The sequence below is a fragment of the Salvia hispanica genome, chromosome 5, assembly GCF_029641045.1.
Source record: "Salvia hispanica isolate PSC_SH4W2 chromosome 5, Shi_PSC_v1, whole genome shotgun sequence".
Lineage (NCBI taxonomy): Eukaryota > Viridiplantae > Streptophyta > Magnoliopsida > Lamiales > Lamiaceae > Salvia > Salvia hispanica.
This window is the reverse complement of record NC_142696.1, coordinates 21,185,400-21,205,354: the sequence shown is the minus strand read 5'-3', so window position 1 is coordinate 21,205,354 and position 19,955 is coordinate 21,185,400. Positions and strand designations below refer to the sequence as shown.

At 34.9% G+C, this 19,955-nt stretch overlaps 2 protein-coding genes across 6 annotated transcripts; both read left to right on the top strand.

Moving 5' to 3' along the window:
• Positions 1-5,579: 5,579 nt before the first annotated feature.
• Positions 5,580-14,700, top strand: LOC125190936 (B3 domain-containing transcription repressor VAL1-like). Of its 4 annotated transcripts, none has more exons than XM_089059383.1 (15): positions 5,580-5,616; positions 5,805-5,988; positions 6,100-6,271; positions 7,017-7,098; positions 7,179-7,286; positions 7,754-8,361; positions 8,465-8,561; positions 8,657-8,831; positions 9,187-9,263; positions 9,352-9,432; positions 9,528-9,737; positions 9,874-9,923; positions 11,003-11,116; positions 13,035-13,102; positions 13,791-14,700. In XM_089059383.1, the coding sequence occupies exons 3-15, from the start codon at positions 6,159-6,161 to the stop codon at positions 14,405-14,407; spliced, it is 2,400 nt and encodes a 799-aa protein (XP_088915509.1). In that variant the 5' UTR covers positions 5,580-5,616; positions 5,805-5,988; positions 6,100-6,158; the 3' UTR covers positions 14,408-14,700. The 4 variants fall into 4 exon arrangements, with proteins under 4 accessions (XP_088915509.1, XP_047944317.2, XP_047944318.2 ...); XM_089059384.1 differs by lacking the exon at positions 5,580-5,616 and adding an exon at positions 5,701-5,719; XM_048088360.2 differs by lacking the exon at positions 5,580-5,616 and having other exon boundaries at positions 5,645-5,988; positions 6,115-6,271.
• A 904-nt stretch (positions 14,701-15,604) lies between these two features.
• Positions 15,605-16,522, top strand: LOC148926434 (uncharacterized). Of its 2 annotated transcripts, XM_089058146.1 has the most exons (4): positions 15,605-15,738; positions 15,817-16,042; positions 16,133-16,236; positions 16,306-16,522. In XM_089058146.1, exons 1-4 carry the CDS (start codon positions 15,605-15,607, stop codon positions 16,520-16,522), a joined length of 681 nt encoding a protein of 226 aa, XP_088914272.1. The 2 variants fall into 2 exon arrangements, with proteins under 2 accessions (XP_088914272.1, XP_088914271.1); XM_089058145.1 differs by having other exon boundaries at positions 15,605-16,042.
• The last annotated feature ends 3,433 nt before the right edge of the window (positions 16,523-19,955 follow it).

The following is a 19,955-nucleotide window of genomic DNA, read 5'->3' as shown; positions in this document are numbered from 1 at the left end:
CATGAATCTCTCTCTTTTTTAATTTTTGTTCTTAAAAATGTCTCATTTGTCCCATGGACGATTATCAATTGGAGGAGAAACGGAATTAAAATATTTGGTACACATACACATAATACAACATCCTTATATACGCTGTAATCCAACCAATGTGAAATTCATCGAACCAAAATTGTAATACAAATTTTTGTAAAAACTTACCGAACTAAATTATAGTCAGAGATTAATAGTACAATAGTTTAAAATATAAAAACTAAATGTGTAGAATCTATCTATTCTAATATAAAAGCCGAGTTTTGACCTTAATTGCAAATATTTATAAGTTTTGGATTGTTTTGTAAAATGTAGATATTTTGGTTGGTCTACCAAAAAATTAATTCAATTTATCAATATGACTGTTACAAATTAATCACCAATCAAAAAAAATATTTGAATTAATTCATCTAATTATATTTCATACTATAGACCATGACACTAATTAGAGTGATAAATGTGTTGTGGAAGTTTTCTTCATAAAGATTAATAAATTTTTGGCAGTTACAGATTTTTAATAATTATAATTTAATCTTAGTATTCACTAGCTTATTACTCACTTTCTCATTACCTTTATCTATAATTAATTCCATCACTAAATTTTCTGCAAAACGAATTTGATTTCAGTATGGTTCTTGCTCTTTATCAATAGTATCTTTTTATATTTCTTCATTTTACACATTCTTTTAGTGTGATTATTATGTTACTAATATTTGTTGTTATGTTCTTACCAGAGGATAGTTGAAACTATAGACATGGAATTAATTTCTCTTAGTGATCTACAATCTACCATAACTTTATCAATCAAGGGTTGAATGCATTAACTCTGCCAAATTTGGTTTGAAATTGGTAAGTATTTTACGAAATTTTATAGTACAACCGCTAAGTTGTGTTCGCATTATTCATGAATGGAAATATTTCTCGAAATTGCAATATGGTGTTTGTAGTTGACTTTTGTTTGAAGTTCTTATCTACATATGAGAAAATTGGCATGACTAAGAAGATGGTGTCGGTGCAGGACGATGAAAGTGTTGGAGACGATGAGCGGAGAAGATGAAGGCTATTATTGGAGATAGATGGTGGCCGATGGGCGATGGTGTAGAGCTGCATGAGCATAAATGATTTTGTATTCTATTTTTCATTGAATTTTTTCATTTCTTGGTTGCATTTTGATTATTTTTTTATTAATGGACTTGACTAATTTCTATTGTTAAATCAATTTTCAATTAGTGAAATTATTGATTGTAGGATCATTAGTAATTAAATGGATTGATGAACAATATAATTAATTTCAATATTATTAAATTAAAAATTTGAACGTTATTAAAAAAAATCTACAAGACAATCATGAAAAGCTATTTTGATTTTTCAACATTGCCAAAAAATTATTAATAACATAATTAAAATTATTAGCTATTTTGATTTTTTAATGCCATTGGTTTGAATTAGATTAGTGATTTAAAAAAACTATATAATTCTATTTTTTTTATCATAGTTTATTTAATTTATGTTTTCAATTTTGTATGAGAAAATTCAATAGGCCGTGCAACGCACGGGGTTAGATACTAGTAAAGATAATAGTTAAAAATGCTTACCTTATTGAGGATATTGAGTTTTGGATGGAGAAGATTAAAAGACAAGTATAAAGTTTATTTAAGATTTACGAATGGGCCATTTCCCAATCAGTCTCAATAAATAAACTCATGCCCACTTATATTCTACCGTTCAACATTTACCTGCTTCCTCCATCATACAATAAGTGTTTATTTGGTGCGGGCATGAGTTTTAAAAAAATGTAAAAAATAATGAGTTGAAAAAGTTAGTGGAATGTGACGTCCCCTATTTTATATTGGTTTTATAATAGAATGTGAGTGAAATGAGTTAGCGATACCTACTTATCATTTATGGTAAAAGTGAAATATGACTCTTGTTGTGTGATGGATTGAAATGACAAAATGTGACTCTTATTGTGGGAGTATAATCATTTGGATCGCACTTGGCTAAATTGTTTCATGATTTCATCTGTATGTATAATCATTTGGATCGCACTTGGCTAAATTGTTTCATGATTTCATCTGTATAAAATCATGAGAGTACTAGGATTTATGATACTTTCAGCTAGTTTTCCCATTAGAGACCCGTCCATTTCAAACTAATTTCTTGACAGAAAACTATTTAAAAAATTTATCGATTAAAAATTTAATTAAAATCAATTAATGGAATCAAAATAAATACTTATGTAAATTTAAAATGATGGGGCCCAGGGCCCAACAGCATGGTGTGGCCGAATACCACAAGGACCACCAAAATACACAAAACAAAGTTGATAGTCTCAACTATCCATTATTATGAATGAATAAGATTAGTTTTCACAACTTACATTTATTAAGGACAAGTATGTTTTAATTAGAATACATTAATATTAATTAAAGTGTGCATTGACATGTTAATTAATGCGCTTAATGCTATTAAAAACATACTCTAATGCATATAGCCATACACTGTTTTGGATGGATAGGTTGACGGTTGACCTCGCCTAACACGTTACAGACTTTCTTATTGCAAGCTCGCTTGCTTACACTTTAAACTTTAAACTGAAATTGTAGGTAGACAGACCAATGCTTTTTTTAGTTTTCCCAGTTACATACATGCAAATACTAGTAATTCTTTTTCTTCATAACTCTATTTGAAACAGCTGACTTTAAACAACATTAAATTAAACAGTGGAATTTCGTAGTATATAATGATTAATTGCACATTTTATTTATTCTCTGCCAAACCAAAATAGTTGAGTCAAACGTGTATACGTACGAAACATTCTTGTTAAGGCCATTTTACCAAATCAATCACGTCCACGTTATTGGATATGCTAGCTGTATTTTTTCATAGTCTGATGCAATATTTCATTAAAAAATTAATCAAATATGGATAAGTATTTATACATTGATATTTTTATGGAAACTGTGAAGGGAAATTAATTTTTGTGCAGTTGTACATTTAGTGTGACTGTAAATTCGGGAATTTCATAACCACACGTGATGATAGCGCATGATTTAATTAATCGTAAACTTGAGTATCAGTTCGGGCTCAGACGAATGTACCTAAGTACTACTCCTACTAATTAAATAAGCAAATATATATGGGTAAGACGATACTTAGAGTTATTAATTACGTACCGTATAATTTTTGTTTCGGGCGTTTTTTTAATTAAATATGCCTTTTTTGAGCTAATGTGGAATGGAATTAAATGCTTTGAAGCGTGATACTTTTGATTTTACAATTGAGGTCTGGAAATCAAATATACTGCTTATATAAACTGTTCTAGTGATGCAATAAATTACTACACCAAACACGACCAGCACATAAAAAATATTGTGCCTATTCCTATTGATTATTCTAAGTGGTAGGTGGCATGTAGTAGTTCTATTTGCAATGCTGGTGACAGATAATAATTAATCGATATCTTTTTAGTATTACACTTAAATACTAGTCTTACAGGTTATTAGTACAAACCACATAAGTTGATCTATCAACGAACCTATATATATTCTGTTGTAGGGGGAAAGTAAACTATGTCCGCTAATTTAATTAGAAAACTGTCGTGATATGTTTGGTTGGTATAAGGTTTGAATTCTTTTACTTAATCTATTGTTTGATGCTAAGAAGTGTTTAGATTTGAAATTTAGTTTCAGTTCCATATTCTCAGAGTCAGATGTAAATGTTTAAATTCTATTTGGAAATTTAAATATGTGATAGACATCTTCCTTACCTTCTACTACAAACTACTAGTAGTATATAAAACACTCTTCTCGGTTCTCTATCCAAATTTATGTTTTACTCCATCCGTCCCATAATAGTAGTCATTCTTACTGTGGACACGGGTTTTAAGAAATGTAAAGAATAGTGGATTAAAAAAGTTAGTAGAATACGAGACTCACTTTTTTATATTAATTTTATAATAAAATGTGAGTGAAATGAGTTAGCGGAATATGAGACCTACTTACCATTTATGGTAAAAATAAAGTGTGACTCTTATTCTTATTGTGGAACGTACCAAAATGATAAAGTGTGACTCTTATTGTGAGACGTAGGAAGTAGTTTTTTTAAAAAATTTGTTCTAGTAGTTTTTTAATATTTTAAATTGTATACTACTACTACTATTTTTTTTAAAAAAATTATCATTTTCTTGGAATTAATAAGTTGATTGTTTTGCTTAAGGAAAAAAAAGTTACTATAAATAGGCAGATTTTTAATGTTTTGTTATTTGAGCAAATCAAAATATAAGATGGTCAAATTTTCAGTTTTAATTAATCGAGTAAGAGATGTTATGGAATACCACACCCTCTTAGTGAGAATTCTAACCAATTTAATCAGCTCAGTATTAATCTTCTTGCAAATATACGCGACTATACTTTTCCTATGATATTTCTTGTAATTGAGTTGCATTATAGCCGTGCATTGATTTGCAATTAACCCGTCAAGTAAAATTATTTAACTTAGAAGAGCATGAGATAATACATATTCAATCATCCTTGATAAATATTTCATCGACATTTATGATAAATATAAAATCATAATTTTCATCTTTTGAAGCAAACGTGTACATATACCATTTTGTTTGAGATCAACTTCATCATCAAATAGACTTTCAAGTACTTCGACTACTAATGGCAGACTAGTAGAAGCATGAGCTATAGATAGATAAATCCTTGAAAAATTATTTTTGAGTCAGAGCAGACATTGAGTTTCAAAAGATGAAAATATCACAAAATCGTGCTATTCTCGTTGAACTCCGTGGGGTTCGCATCAGCGCAGTACGCTCACTTCGCACTACTTCCCACAGTTATATCATACTCCCACTGTCGCTGAAAATTTGTCACTTATTTCCATTTTCGTCCGTCCTAAAAGAATTGCCACCTTATCATCCCTGAAAATTTGTCACTTATTTTCATTTTCGTCCGTCCTTAAAAATTGTCACTTTTCACTTTTACCATTTTTAGTAGTGGATCTCACATTTCACTAATTCATTCATACTCACATTTTGTTATAAAACTAATATATAATAACTTTTTGAACTCATTTTTTATTACATTTCTTAAAATCCGCCGAGTCAAATGGTGAGTAATTCAAAGCATCGTCTAGTCGCCTAGAGTGCAATGCATGTCCACGAACAGTGTGACAAAATGTGCAAACGTGCGCGAATGGTGAAAGGGCAGTGAGCCCCACAACGACAGTGTGGGAAAACTTTCTCCATTTTTTGACTTGAATCAATTTTAGAACAACTTCCTCACTTTTTTGATCCCATAATTTTTGGCCTCATGTGAAAACTCAAAAATATAGCAATATCAAAACAAAACATTCGGATGATAAAGTTAGCAATGTAAATGTAAATCTCTAGAGTTTAATCAATAAACACTAAAAATGACTCCACCAGTTTGGTACACAATTGTTTTATGGGGTCAAACAATAATTACTGAATTTGACCTTGATTGACTTAATATTTACCCAATTGAATAGAGCAAATGGTAGAGAAATAGTAGAGAGAGAAAGAGTAGATCTTTAGCGAAATCCGAAGGAATAAAGAGGGTGAGTAGTGCTAGTGCATGTATTTTCTTTTCTGCATCTCATTCTCTTCAGGTCTTCCCCTTTTGCATTGCATGCACACGCCCTTTTCTCTCTCTAAATATATGTATGATGCATCTATACAAACAACACATATCGCCATCGCCGCCTATTTTATTACTAGATTTTAATTCAATTCTTTTCTCTGCCAGATTACCCTCTCTGGCCGGGGACCGCCGCCGCCTCTTGCTTTTACTCTGTTTTTTTGTTTAATCCCCTCCCAAAATCTCACTTTTAAAATCAGAGATTTGGAATTGGAGTTATTTCTGTGGGAAATTGGTCAGTTTGATTGGAGATGTTCGCATGCGGACGTTGAACTTGATAGATTTGAATAGGGTGAGTTCAAACCTGAAAGATGAACGAACACAATTATTCTTCTGTTTCTGATACATGAAATCTTGTGTTTGAGTTGTGGGTTGACTGAATTCCCTTTCCTTGCTGATTTAGGGTTTTGATTTTTAGTTGCTCTGATTGCCATTGGGGTTTAAGATTTGAATTTCCGAGGAATGGGGTCAAGGAATTGCATGAATGATGTGTGCCCTGAGCTGGCGTCGTCTGAGTGGAGGAAAGGTTGGACCTTGAAATCGGGTGGATTTGCTACTCTGTGTTACAGATGCGGGTAATTTTCTTGATTTTTTTTTGAAATTTGGGATTGCTTCTTATTTACCTGTTTTCCGATTGATTTGGGGATTGCAATTTGGTGGTGGGGATTTACTATATTTAAGATTTTTGGTTGTAAATTTTCTGTGATGATCAAGTGGTGCCACACAACAGTTAGTGCTTGAATGTAGGAAAATTCATCCATGATCACCGTTGAAAACCTCTGAAATTATGATGACTCAAGTCAAAAGGTGTTACAATGCATATTTCATATGTTCGTCTGACACTTTATTTTTGCTAAATAAGTTTTCAAGCCTTGATATAACCAATTTCTTATGGTGATTTCTTCTGTTAAAGACGTGCAACATTTATGATATAATTCTTCTACTAATACATTATACATACAGCATTTCTCAGGCACCGAAAAGCCTATTGCTTTTTCTTGCAAATAGTAGGGAGCACATTAAGCACCATACTTCATTTATCTCGAATAGCATCAGCTCTGTTTAGCTGATGCATTGATTATTTTAGTTGAAATTTCTTAATTGGCCCGTATATTACTTCTGTTCTTGGTTCAAAGATAACATATATTTTGCATCAGAGGATACTGGTAAATATATGTTTCTTAATATACTAATTTATTTGGAAATTGAACTTAATTGGAAGTTTCTTCCACTGTTTTTTTTCCTGATATGCGCATGCATCTTCTTTCCAACTGATCTTTTCTCACTTCACGGTTTGCATGGTGTGAATGTGGATTTCAGATCTGCCTATGAGAATTCGGTTTTCTGTGAAACATTCCACTTGGAGGAATCTGGTTGGAGGGAATGTCGGATATGTGGGAAGGTAAAACAATTTTGCATTGTCATCTTTTATTCGTCATATTTTTTTGAGTTTGTCTGACCATTATTATATGTTATTCTCAGAAAATCCACTGTGGGTGCATTGCTTCAAGATATGTACATGAATACATGGATTTTGGAGGTGTTGGGTGCATAACCTGTATAAAGCGTTTGGAAAAACAATCACTTCAGGTTATTGGCCGCTATGGCTTGCTATTTACAAGAACTGCATCATGAATGCATCAGTCTTGTAATGGAATTGGATGCTAACTGCTAGAAACTTGATTGACTTTGACGCAATCTTCTAGGAACTATAGTAATGAGTTTCACATTCTGTTTGTGAATGATTATCTATCCATTTTATCTCTCACTTTCCTCGTCTGGTGAGATAGACCACTCGAAGCTTGTTTTATTGTGTATGATGCATTTCTGCCTGTCAAATATTTGACGTTTCTTTATGTTTTCTTGTTTTTTTTGGTTTGCTATTTCCTTAAAATCCAAGGATTTGCATCTTGATGATTTATATTTTCATCTTGAGGTAGACCACTTGTATTTTATATTTTGTATATGAGTGAGTACTGGTGATTTATCATTTATTAGTTGCTTGTTACATCTTGTTTATTTGGTTTTCAGATTCTCATACCTATATATTTTTGCAGATTCCTAGTAATGTTTCGAATGGCACAGTTTCTACAAATGGGATTAAGGATGTTCATCCTGTAATTGTTGATAATCGAATTGATGACGACAAGTTTAGCAGTCGGAGACTACTGCAGTTGACAAAGGTTATAGGTGCAATTGATGGTTGTTCAGGTCTTGGGCAACTTACACATGACGATCCCTTGCTTAAAAACAGGCAAAGCAGCAAGTTCATTCCAAATCTCACTCAACAAAATTTGCCCTCTACATTCTTCAAGACAGATAATAGCAAGCCAAGAGAAGGGGTTCAGAATATCTATGAACCTCTAGCTCAGCCGTCTCTTAATTTCTCATTGACGACACCTTCAAGTAGTTCGGCCACTATTTTGCCTTTTCCTGCTGGGATTGCTGAAGGAAGCGAACAGTGCAAAGGTTCTTTACGTGAAGCACTCAATATTCTACTAAAATCTCCCAAACCTAGCCCCACTGTTGGGTCCGAGATGAATAAAGGAACTGTTTCACAAGTACGTGTTGCTAGGCCACCTGCTGAAGGGAGAGGTCGTAATCAGTTGCTTCCTCGGTATTGGCCAAGGATCACCGACCAAGAACTGCAGCAATTATCTGGAGAGTATCCACATGTGTTCTTATGCCATTTAAATTTTATGATTGTCCACCCAGTTTTAGATGTCTTCTTGATATATATCTGCAGTTTTTCCTTGACCAGTCTCTAGTTTAAAATCCAATATAGTACCTTTGTTTGAGAAAGTTCTGAGTGCCAGTGATGCTGGGAAAATTGGTCGCCTGGTCCTTCCTAAAGCTTGTGCTGAAGTACGCCCTTAATTTGCTTTCGCAAAAATGTTTCGTAGAACAGGTTGACCTAAAATTGGGGACCTCAATAACATCGAAGTTATATGATTTTGCAGGCATTTTTCCCTTTGATTAATCAGTCAGAAGGTATACCAATATTGATTCAAGACATGACGGGGAAAGAGTGGACTTTCCAATTCAGATTTTGGCCTAATAATAACAGCAGAATGTATGTATTGGAAGGTGTAACCCCTTGCATTCAAAATATGCAAGTACAAGCTGGTGACACAGGTATATGCTTTGTTTATGATTGTAACAGTTGATCTTTTACTGTATTTTTTTCTTACTATCTTGAACTCTTACATTCAAATCCTCTATAAGATGTGGCGTATCAATAAATATTTCTTCAAACTTCAAATGTTACTATTTCAAATTTCTTAGCATTTTTTCTTCTTTCATACATCCTTTATTAAATACCGTTGCCTTTTCTTGTCCCAATGGCATCACCTTCCTTAGTTATTTAGAATATCACCTTCCTTAGTTATTTGAAATTTGCATCTTAGCTGAGTGTTGAAAACCCACTTGTCCAGCATTATGTACTCCGTAAAAACTGACTTCCCTTCTCTTGCATGCTTCTTTTGACTAGTGACATTTAGTCACATAGAACCTGGTGGTAAATTTGTCATAGGCTGCCGAAAAGCCATAAACAATGGTGATACTCAGGTCATAAGTTTACGCATTACCTTCTTTTCCTCTACATTTCTCAATCATAATAAGCAGCTCATAGATGTTACTTTTGGCAAATAAGTAGGACTCCCAAACTATCGCCTCAACCAGTGGTGATTCACCCGGGGGAACATCATTTTCTGGCACTAATGGCAATCTGCTTTCGGTATGTGCTATTTGCAAATTTAACAAAATGCTTCACTTGATACATTTTGGTGCATATTCTAATCGAGATACCTTGCCTTGCCAAACAATGTCAAGAATGGAGGTAAAACTTCTGGTGATTCATTCCAGCAGTCCATATCGGAGAAGACGGCGAAGAACATTAAAAATAAGAGGCTTCTCATGCATACTGATGATGCCACGGAGCTGAGAATAACTTGGGAAGAAGCACAAGAGTTGCTTCGCCCATTTCCAACTGCTGAACCAACTGTTGTCGTAGTCGAGGACCATGAATTTGAAGAATTTGAAGTAAGTTTCAATTACCATCCTTCTCTTCTTTGAAATGTTGTTCACATTCATCACACACACACATACAGTAAATGCCACTGTTAGTATTCTTTTCTGATTATTGATACTGTTGTGCAATTGTTATTTGTTTGGTTAGGAACCTCCAATTTTTGGAAAGAGGACAATTTACACTTCCGGACCCTCTGAGTAAGTATCACAGAATTTTGATCTCGCATAACTTGTCAACAAACCTGAAATAACTGAACTTGGATAGATTCTACTTGAGTTTCTTGGGGATTCTATCTGCCTTTTGTTTTCATTATCCGGCCTCTAGAATGTCGCAAAGAATTGTGAGTATCTATTCTAGTTACAGGCTAGAAACTGAATTGTGAAATGTAGAAGAATCTTTCTACAATGTTGGCTCACCCTCAATGTTCTTGTTAATTTTTTCCTACTTAATGTCTTTTCAAGTTTGTTGCATTTTTCCCTTGGTTTTTTTTTAGTGAAGATGATAATATATTTTGATATTATGTAGAAATATAATTGATATTTTATCTAAGGTAGTACTCCCTCCGTTTCCTAAAAATAGAAACTTTGGAAACGACACGAGTATTAATGCAAAATTAGTAAACTAAGAGAGAGGAAGGGGAAAAAATGGGTAAAGTAAGAGAGAGGAAGATAAAGTGTAGTGGAAGTAGTGTAAGTGGATTGTGGGGTCCATTTCCTAAAATGGAAAGTTTCTATTTTTAGGAAACAGACCAAAAAGGAAAGAGTTTCTATTTTTTAGGAAATGTGGGTAGTTAATATTTAACGAGTTCTATTCTTTATCTTTTTTATTAGTGAAATCAAAGTAGGTGGATAACTTGTTACATAATATGCTGCTTACTACAAATAAGTTAATTGAATAGTTGACATGTCAGTTTTACATAGTTAAGATACATGATAATTTAGGCCTCAATCGGTTCAAAATTGATGATGCTTATGGGTTGTGAAATACTCTTTTTTTTGTGTTCTCCGGACATCCTCCAAATATAGAATCAAACACTACTTACACATTTTCAATCTCTCCACTCAAAGCAATTTTCTCGTCCAATGTTACAAATATCAGCTGGAAAGACACTCCTGAATCAAATTAAACGCAGATATTTCCCTATACACATTTCAAGAAGATCATCAATGACTGCTTTAAGTGGTTCGGATGTTATATAGGGCTTTGCTTGTATGACTAACTGCATGTTAGTTTGATTGTGGACCACATCATGCTTAATTTCAAGTAATCTTCTTAGGGAGCAGGGCCAACTGGCTCAGTGTGACAGTTGCTTGAAATGGCGAAGATTGCCTGTGCATGCTCTTCTTTCTGCAAAGTGGACATGCTCGGAGAATATATGGGATTTAAAAAGGTAACCACATCAAAATAAGTTAGAGCTAGTGTATCTGGAACTATATAACACATCTTAGAACTCCCATTTCCTTCATCATTTTGTTTATAAAAGTAAAAAAATCCTCACTTTTACATTTCATTTGACATCTAAGGAAAAAATTCTCTCAGTTTTTAACTAAAAAATATGTTTCTCTCCTGGCATGTTTACTGGACATGATTTGACATTAAGGTTAAAGTTTTCTCTCCTTTAAACCAAATGAGGATTTTCACTGCTACACAATCTCTCAAGAAATCAGTTCTCCAAAAATATGAACTAACTCTCTCTTGGTTTTCTGATACTGGAATTCTATACTAAGTGAAGTATTAGTGGCATAATTTTACTTACTTTCTGCTCTGTTTTACTTAAATAGAAAAGAATAAGTATGGTGGGTAAAAGTAACAAATAACTTTACAACCTTGTTAGTTATGGAATTGCAGAAAATTTATGGTCACAGTAGAAATTGAAACATGGTAAATATTGTATATATGGTAATTCACACTCAAAAAGTATTAAATCTGAGTTATTGAGTTATCCATGTACTGGTAGCCTGCTACTTAAGTAAGGAACAACTCTCCTGTTTCCAGATTCTATGATAGTTTTAGTGTGCATTAATAGGTGATCTGGTACGGTGTTCGCCTAAAGGATTGCTGCCTTGTGTTCAATAATTTGTTCCACTATTAATTTAGACACCATAAATATAATAACAAAATATTATAAAGAAAAATGTAATCCAACTTGGTCTAACGCACCTGTATTGGGTGTCACGCCCAAATGGAAAACAATCTAGAATTTCTTCAACAGAGTATTCTGGTGGATGCTGGACTCTCTTCTAACATCAATCTTGTGTATTGTAACATGAGATTTCTTATGCTGAACTCCCTCTTGCTTACACATTGGGCTCCTTATATTCAGGGTCAGAGCCAGGAATTCTACATGGGTGGGGCAAAAGTATACATAAATATTTTTCATACATTAAGAAGGGGCAAAAATAAGAATATTTGAAAAAAAATTAAAATTAACTATTTAGAATAGCATACATTAATTTTTTTTAGGTGGGGCATTTGCCCCTTGTGAAGGCCATATAGATCCGTCCCTGCTTATATTATCATTTTTTTCTTTTCTTTACTCCATTCATTGTAATGTGGATTGTGGGATCTCCTAATGTCTGGACTCCCCTCTTCCACAAATGTTCTCTTCCAAAGTCATGTTACATTATAGATCACATAAAATATAAACCGGCTCACCAAAACAATGAATACACTCTAGTCTGAGTATCACATCACAAGGACCTGAGTCAATACTAACACTAACAAAGAAAACCTTGATCAGTTCGGTGAACTATATCCCAATTATCTAGAGTCACACCTTCAAAGGGAAAGGTGTGTTTTCTAAGTACTCCGTAAATAGCCATGGCCCATGAACTTTTATATTCGTATATATTCTGACCTTGGCTCCAATTTCTTTCAAACGGTGTAACATAGATTCCAAGCTTGTGGTGTTCTTTATGGAATATTTCGGCATAAAGTACAATCTCCAGAAAGATAGGTAGTCCAAATTTCCTTCTTGAGCTATGGAATAATCTATTGCAGAATCAGGGCAACTACCTGGACATGCAGGGTAGAACACCGCCAGAAAATTTGCACAAGCACTATGTTGTAGACTTGTAGTAGCTATTGTAGACAGAGGATGTGTTTTCCTTTTCTGTCATGGATTTGTGAACTTCTCTGTAGGTTCTTTTAAGTTCATGGAGACCGCAGTGGCATGGTTTACATGGAAAATATAATAGTATATATTTTCGGCGTTATCTGTCCTGTGTTCAGCGAATTCTGCCCTTTAAGAGTTGCCAAAGAAATGGAATTGTTTGCTTATGGTTTTCTTTTATGGTGATCTGTTCCAGGTCTTCATGTCCTGCTCCAGAGGAGATACGACCCGGAGATCTGGAACCTTTTGTTCCTAGTTGCAAAGGTATGAACATCGCTTAATAACCTTGCAAAAAAGCTCGCTCATCTGTGCGCTTTTACATAGTTACCTACTAAGACCTAAGTGATGCTACCAAGTTCTAATGTGCTTGCTTGCTGCTTGGTGCCTTTCACGATGTGTGTGTACTTTCTTTAGTGTCTGCATGTGTTGCACGGGCAATTTGTAGCTTTTCCTTTCATATCTGAATAATTTCCCAAGAGTATCATGTTTCTTCTTGTTTTGATTTTGACTGAAGTGGCTTAGCATTTAGTTCTGTTAAAGACATGTTCACATCAATGAAAACCTGATGATTATGTTGGCGGTTTGCCACTTCTGAAAGAATTGAAATGTTTTATCCGATTCCACCAGTTTTTTTGAGAATTTTTATCTTTTGACATGTTGAGGAATGAGGATTTGAAGAAAACCAGTCATCGTTATTTGCCAGATTGGTCTAATGATTATACAGCTTCTTAAATTTTAAGCAATTTAGCTCTTCCGCTTCTTCATAAATAGCGAAAAGTTATAGTATCGGTGTCTGTACTGAGTTTATCCACCGGATAGAAAATCTCAATATGCGTCGGTCAGACCGTTTCTATCTCTTGTCATGGAGTCCTCTCCTCACTTCATTTTTTATCTTTGGCATATTTTGATGTTATAAAGAGATCATGCTTACAAAACTGCTGTTACTTTTCAGATTCCAAGAGAAGAAAAATTTCAGAAAAGAAGATGCCAAAAGTAGGGGAGCCTTCTGGCTTAGATGCATTGGCAACTGCTGCAGTTCTAGGAGACAACATAAGCGACGCAGCTGAGTGTTCGGTGGGGGCTACCACTAGGCATCCTCGCCATCGTCCGGGCTGCACTTGCATTGTCTGCATCCAACCTCCTAGCGGAAAGGGGAAGCACGATCCTACGTGCAAGTGCAACGTCTGTCTGACTGTAAGACGCCGCTTCGAGACACTGACGATGCGCAAGAAAAAAAGGCAATTGGAACGTGAAGCTGAAGTTTCCCAAGCCAAGGATAGGGCTTCCGTTAAGATTGAGCCAGCGAGGGAAGACATATCCGTAGACACGAAGGCAAACACAGTGGGGATGGAAGCCGACATGGAAGAAGCAAGCACAGGGCAGTTGGACCTCAACTGCGATCCTCACCGTGAAGACGAGATGCTTGCACAAACGGCCAAAATGAGCCTGACAACGCTGATGAATGCGGTCGCCGTACCGTTGGATACATATCTCGAGCCTACCAGCGTTCAGAAGCAAGAAAATATCACCTTCCTCTCTGCAGATACGGAGGGGAGACAACAACAGTAAAGAGTCACGTTATATTATTACTACTATTTGTGGTTATGAAAAACTTGAAACCCACAAAATTTTGTGTTTTTGGATTGCATGCATGTTTGAAAACCACAGAGTTGAGTTTTCTAGGTCATATTTGTTCATTTTAATCTATAGTGATATTGCAAATTTGAGAGATTTTTGGGTGATTAACCTTCCAAAGTTGAGTGATAATTTTGTGAAGACAAATTTGTCATTTTATCTATACGTACATATGTAACCATGATGAATTTTTTTACTAAGTGGAGTGGTATTTTATTCTTGTGCTATTAAGTGAAATGTAGGGTCCAAAGATTGGAAGCGATTAAAACAAGTTTTACGCGCAGAAATGAAGATATTTAGGTATGGTTGAATTGTAGTAGAGCAAATCCATTCTAAAATACGGCAACTATAATCAAGACAATAAAATCGTTGAGGCCGGCCGGACTTTGTTTTTTGAGATTTAGTTTAGTTTACATTTTGCGTGTTGCCATGATAGCGATCTTCTTTCTGTCTTATCACTTTTTTGTCTGCCAATCTATTCATTTCCAGCAAATGTTACGACCAAGTCTAATTAATTCGTCTCCGAACAAATAATCTACCATATCCATATATGTTCAGTTTGTATAAGGGTTATTTTTATACTTTAAAAGATGATAAATAATACTCATTAGATGGAGAAAAAGTGTCTTACCAATTAAATTGTGCTTCATTGTCCAAAATCTATCAATCGTTGCGAGTATGACAATTCCCTAACACGAGGCTTATAACAAAATGAGTAACATACTAACATGTCCTAGAAATCGGAGTTTTTAATGTTTGACTCATACTATCGTCTCTGTAGGACTGTTATGAGAAAAAAAATGTAGGATCATTAGGGGGAATTTTGGATGTAAGAGGGTACATTAAATTAAACGTACAATGATGGGAACATATAAGAAATAGTATATCACTCCAAGCAATAGAGCAGTGGATCCACTTGACAAGCACAAAGCAGACAAAAACACACAACCAATGCAAGCATTGGGCCTGCCCCCATTTCTGTATCTAGTTTCGATTTTAATTACCTTCCAAAAAATCCTACGTTACTATCAATTAAAATAAAGTTTACCGGCTTAGCATAATACTTAAACCATAAAATCCCATTTGAATCAACCATAGTTTATACCTGTAATAAAATCTAGGTAGTTGGAGATGGGAGATAAGGGAATAACACTAGCAAAGGCGAAGAAGGAGCTAGAAGACTTATACCTAGGCGTTCCAGATGAGTCCGTGAACCTCACTTTTCAAGACTTTGCTCAAGTGAGGCACCACCAAAACCAAAACCAAAACAATGCTGAAATCAAGAAACTATCTCCCTCTTCAACCATGTCACCCATCGCCGAGAAATCGAAATCTCCTCTCTCATCGCCCTTGTCCAAGCTTCCTAGCCTCGACTTCAGCAAGGGCTTTCCCAGCCCTCACCACCACCACAATCATCTGGATATTGATCAAAGAAGCATCATGTATGATGACATGAGCGTCGCTAATTATGGAGTGGAGAGAGGAGGAAGGCGCCGCCCCGGGATCCCCCACTCCAATATCTGCGCCCTTTGCTGCAACTACATATACATCTGCCGCCATCGTTGCCTCGTAAGTTATGCTATGTTATGTTATCTACATATACACTCACTACACTCCATTTTTGAATTAGCTAAATTTTAATTAGATTTAATTTGGCAGGTTTGTGGAAGAGTTTATTGCAGGCAGTGTGTGAACACTGGGATGGGGGACATGACAGAAGGTAGAAAGTGCACTGACTGTTTGGGGAGGAGATTCAGCCAAAGGTTTCCTATATTTCATGTGTATATTACCGCCGTCCATAAAAAATAGTCTTGACAGTGAAAATGTTGCAGGTACATACATAGGGCAGGTAACATAGGGTGGTGCATGGTGTATCCATCGGTGGTGAAGCAGCAAGAGCTCAAGTGGGCGGAGAGAGGAGCCAGGAGGAGCGGCGACAACATGAGATACAGCAACAGGCCACCCGGAACGCCGTCCAGGCACCATACTACTAACCCTCCTTCCTTCGTCATGAACTCCCCCATTAATCACCACCCTATGCCCTTTTAGCTCTTGTTTCATTTTTCTTCATTTTGGACTTTGTTTGGTGTTTCTTATTATGCTTTATTTGTTGTGTATTTAAGATCAACCAATTATATTCATATATATTATTTTTTTATTGTAATATTCATCAGAATTTGATAAACTGATTATATCGAGAATTTTACTCCAACTGTGCGACCGGTCAAAGCTATCTCATTTCAGCAGTCACAGCTGCATCGCAACCTTTTAAGTTTTATTCAGTTGCATTTTGCGCTACAATTGTTAAACTTTAAAACTTAATGCTCCTCTCTGAAAATTTATCATTGATTTCCATTTTCGTCTGTTCTTAAAAATTTGTCACCTTTCATTTTTATCATTTTTGGTAGTGGACCTCCACATTCCACTAACTCATTCCTACTCACATTTTATTATAAAACTAATATATAAAAGTATGGATGTATTCATATTATTACTCTAAATCTTACTTAAACATAACACAAATCTGAACCACTCATTTTTGTTATTTAACGGCCGAGATTGTAGGATATATCATTCATTTTAATTCATTAAAAAATAATCAAAAGGTTATTTTATACCCATGATTCTCTCCCACTTTGTACGTGTATTTCTGGAAATAATTTTGCTGATTTTGTTCCCATCAATAATCACAATCCTTGATAACACAATCGTTAATAACAAACTTCACGCAAGACGACGATCTTCACACAAATTTTGATTTTTCCTACAATCAACGCTTCTTTGAGGAGTTTTTTTGGTGTCGACGATGGAAGAATGTAATTGCGTTGTAGTATTATCAGTTTGTAATCGTCATGAACTCGCCACCATTGTCATCGTTTTTTTACATCAGTTTGTAATCGTTCGTAACTCCCGTCAGTTGAGTTTTGTTTATAGTGTGAGATGTCGAATCTGCAGGCATTGATGTACGAAATGTTTAACTTAACGTACATTGCACAACCACCTCGTTTGTCATCATTTTTATCTCTTAATGTTGCATCGTTTTAGTTCCTTTAATATCGGCTGATAACACGATTTCCCTAGGGTGTATTAGTTTGCGGGGCTAGGGTGTAGTATTTATGCAATCCCGTATTGTAAGTGATGTACGTATTTCCACTGATAATGTATATGAACAAAAAATGTAGCATTCTGAATCCATAATGTAGTATCGTTTTTTATTCCTGTATGCCGGAAGTGAACACCATTTCCCAAGGGTTTAGTAGTCCATGTGGGCTAGGGTGTGTACGCGTAATGTGTAATAATGCACAGTCCAAATGGTAAATAATGTACGCATAATGTTTAATAATGTACATCTCGAATGGTGAATAATGTACGTGTTTTACGAAATAATGTACCAGTAATTGCGTTTAATGTAGATGCTTAACCGTGAATAATGTACAGATATAGTAATATAAGTTTTATTGTTTTGAATTATTAATCAACTCATAAATTCACGGTTATCAGTCGATCCAAGAAAGTTAAAACCATACCTTTTGGGTTTAGCAATCCAGTTAGCTAGATTGTAGTATGCACACATTCACATACTGTAAGTAATGTACGATACATGTGTTATAATGTATATGATACCATAATGTAACATTTGTTATCCAAAATGTAGCGGCGTTTTAGTTCTGTAAAGGCCGGAAGTTAACACCTTTTTCCTAGGGTTTAGTAGTCCATGGGGCTAGGGTGTAGTATCCACACATTCAGACACTGTAAGAAATGTACGATATATGTGTTATAATGTATATGACACCATAATGTGACATTTGTTATCCAGAATGTAGCGTCGTTTTATTTCTGTAAAGACCGGAAGTTAACATCTTTTCCCTAGGGTTTAGTAGTCCATGGGGCTAGGGTGTAGTATCCACACATTCACACACAGTAAGTAATGTACGATATATGTGTTATAATGTATATGACACCATATTGTAGCATTTGTTATCCAGAATGTAACGTCGTTTTAGTTCTGTAAAGGCCGAAAGTTAACACATTTTCCCTAGGGTTTTGTAGTCCATGGGGCTAGGGTGTAGTATCCACACATTCACACACTGTAAGTAATGTACGATATATGTGTTATAATGTATATGACACCATAATGTAGCATTTGTTATCCAGAATGTAGTGTCGTTTTATTTCTGTAAAGGCCGGAAGTTAACATCTTTTCCCTGGGGCTAGGGTGTAGTATCCACACATTCACACACTGTAAGTAATGTACGATATATATGTTATAATTTATATGACACCATAATGTAGCATTTGTTATCCAGAATGTAGTGTCGTTTTATTTTTGTAAAGACCGGAAGTTAACACCCTTTCCCTATGATTTAGTAGTCCATGTGGCTAGGGTGTAGTATCCACACATTCACATACTGTAAGTAATGTACGGTATGTGTTATAATGTATATTAAGTACATGTTCATAACATCGATAATAGAAGTATCAATATTGTACATTAAGTACAGGTTCACTTACATCATTAATATGTGTACATTAAGTACATGGTCACGTACATCATTAATGTGTGTACATTAACTACAAGGTCACGTACATCGACAACAATTGAACATTAAGTACAGATTCACGTACATTGACAGCAGGTTAATAACCAAACAACACAACTTATTGCCAAAATATCAATCTTTCATCCAACACAAACATAAAAACCAATGTATTGACAACCACATTGTGTCGCAAAACATAATCCAGCAAAAAACTAATGAAATCCATGACTACAATACATACTGCTAAATGTTTCATAAACCATATTCTTCAAACCACCTCTCGAAGTTGAATTTTTACGGCCTTCCTGTCTAATGCCACTTCACATAGGTCTGGTTCACTGAAGCCTTGGTGTTGTGATTAAAAGTGAGCAGGGTACGCAAGTTTTATCCTGATGCAATGGACATCTCCTCCTCAAAGTCCTCATCCACAAGATTTATTTGCCGCTTCGAACCTATTCAAAAACATTGGGATTGAGGGGAACCTATTCAAAAACATTGGGATTGAGGGGATTAGACTATAAGAAACATCATAAGAAAGTACATCGACTAATAATGTAGACAGCCAACTATAGGTAATGTAAAAATCAAATTGGTCAATGTACATCAGAGAATATAGAATATACCACAACTTACAAACTTGTTGAACACCTCTATAATAGTGAAAAAAACATAAAATAACATTGCTCATCAAAATATTAAACAGAAAACAGTGTGCCATAGCAACATCATTTGGTGTACCAAATTAGTTTGAATTTATGTACATAAATGCATGAATAATGTATTCAAACATGATGTAAAACTCAACCAACATGATGTACCAACAAGTATTGCATAAAATCAGAATATCTCATGTACTTACAATATGTGAATGTGTGGATACTACACCCTAGCCCTATAGACTACTAAACCCTAGGGAAAAGGTGTTAACTTCCGCCCTTTAC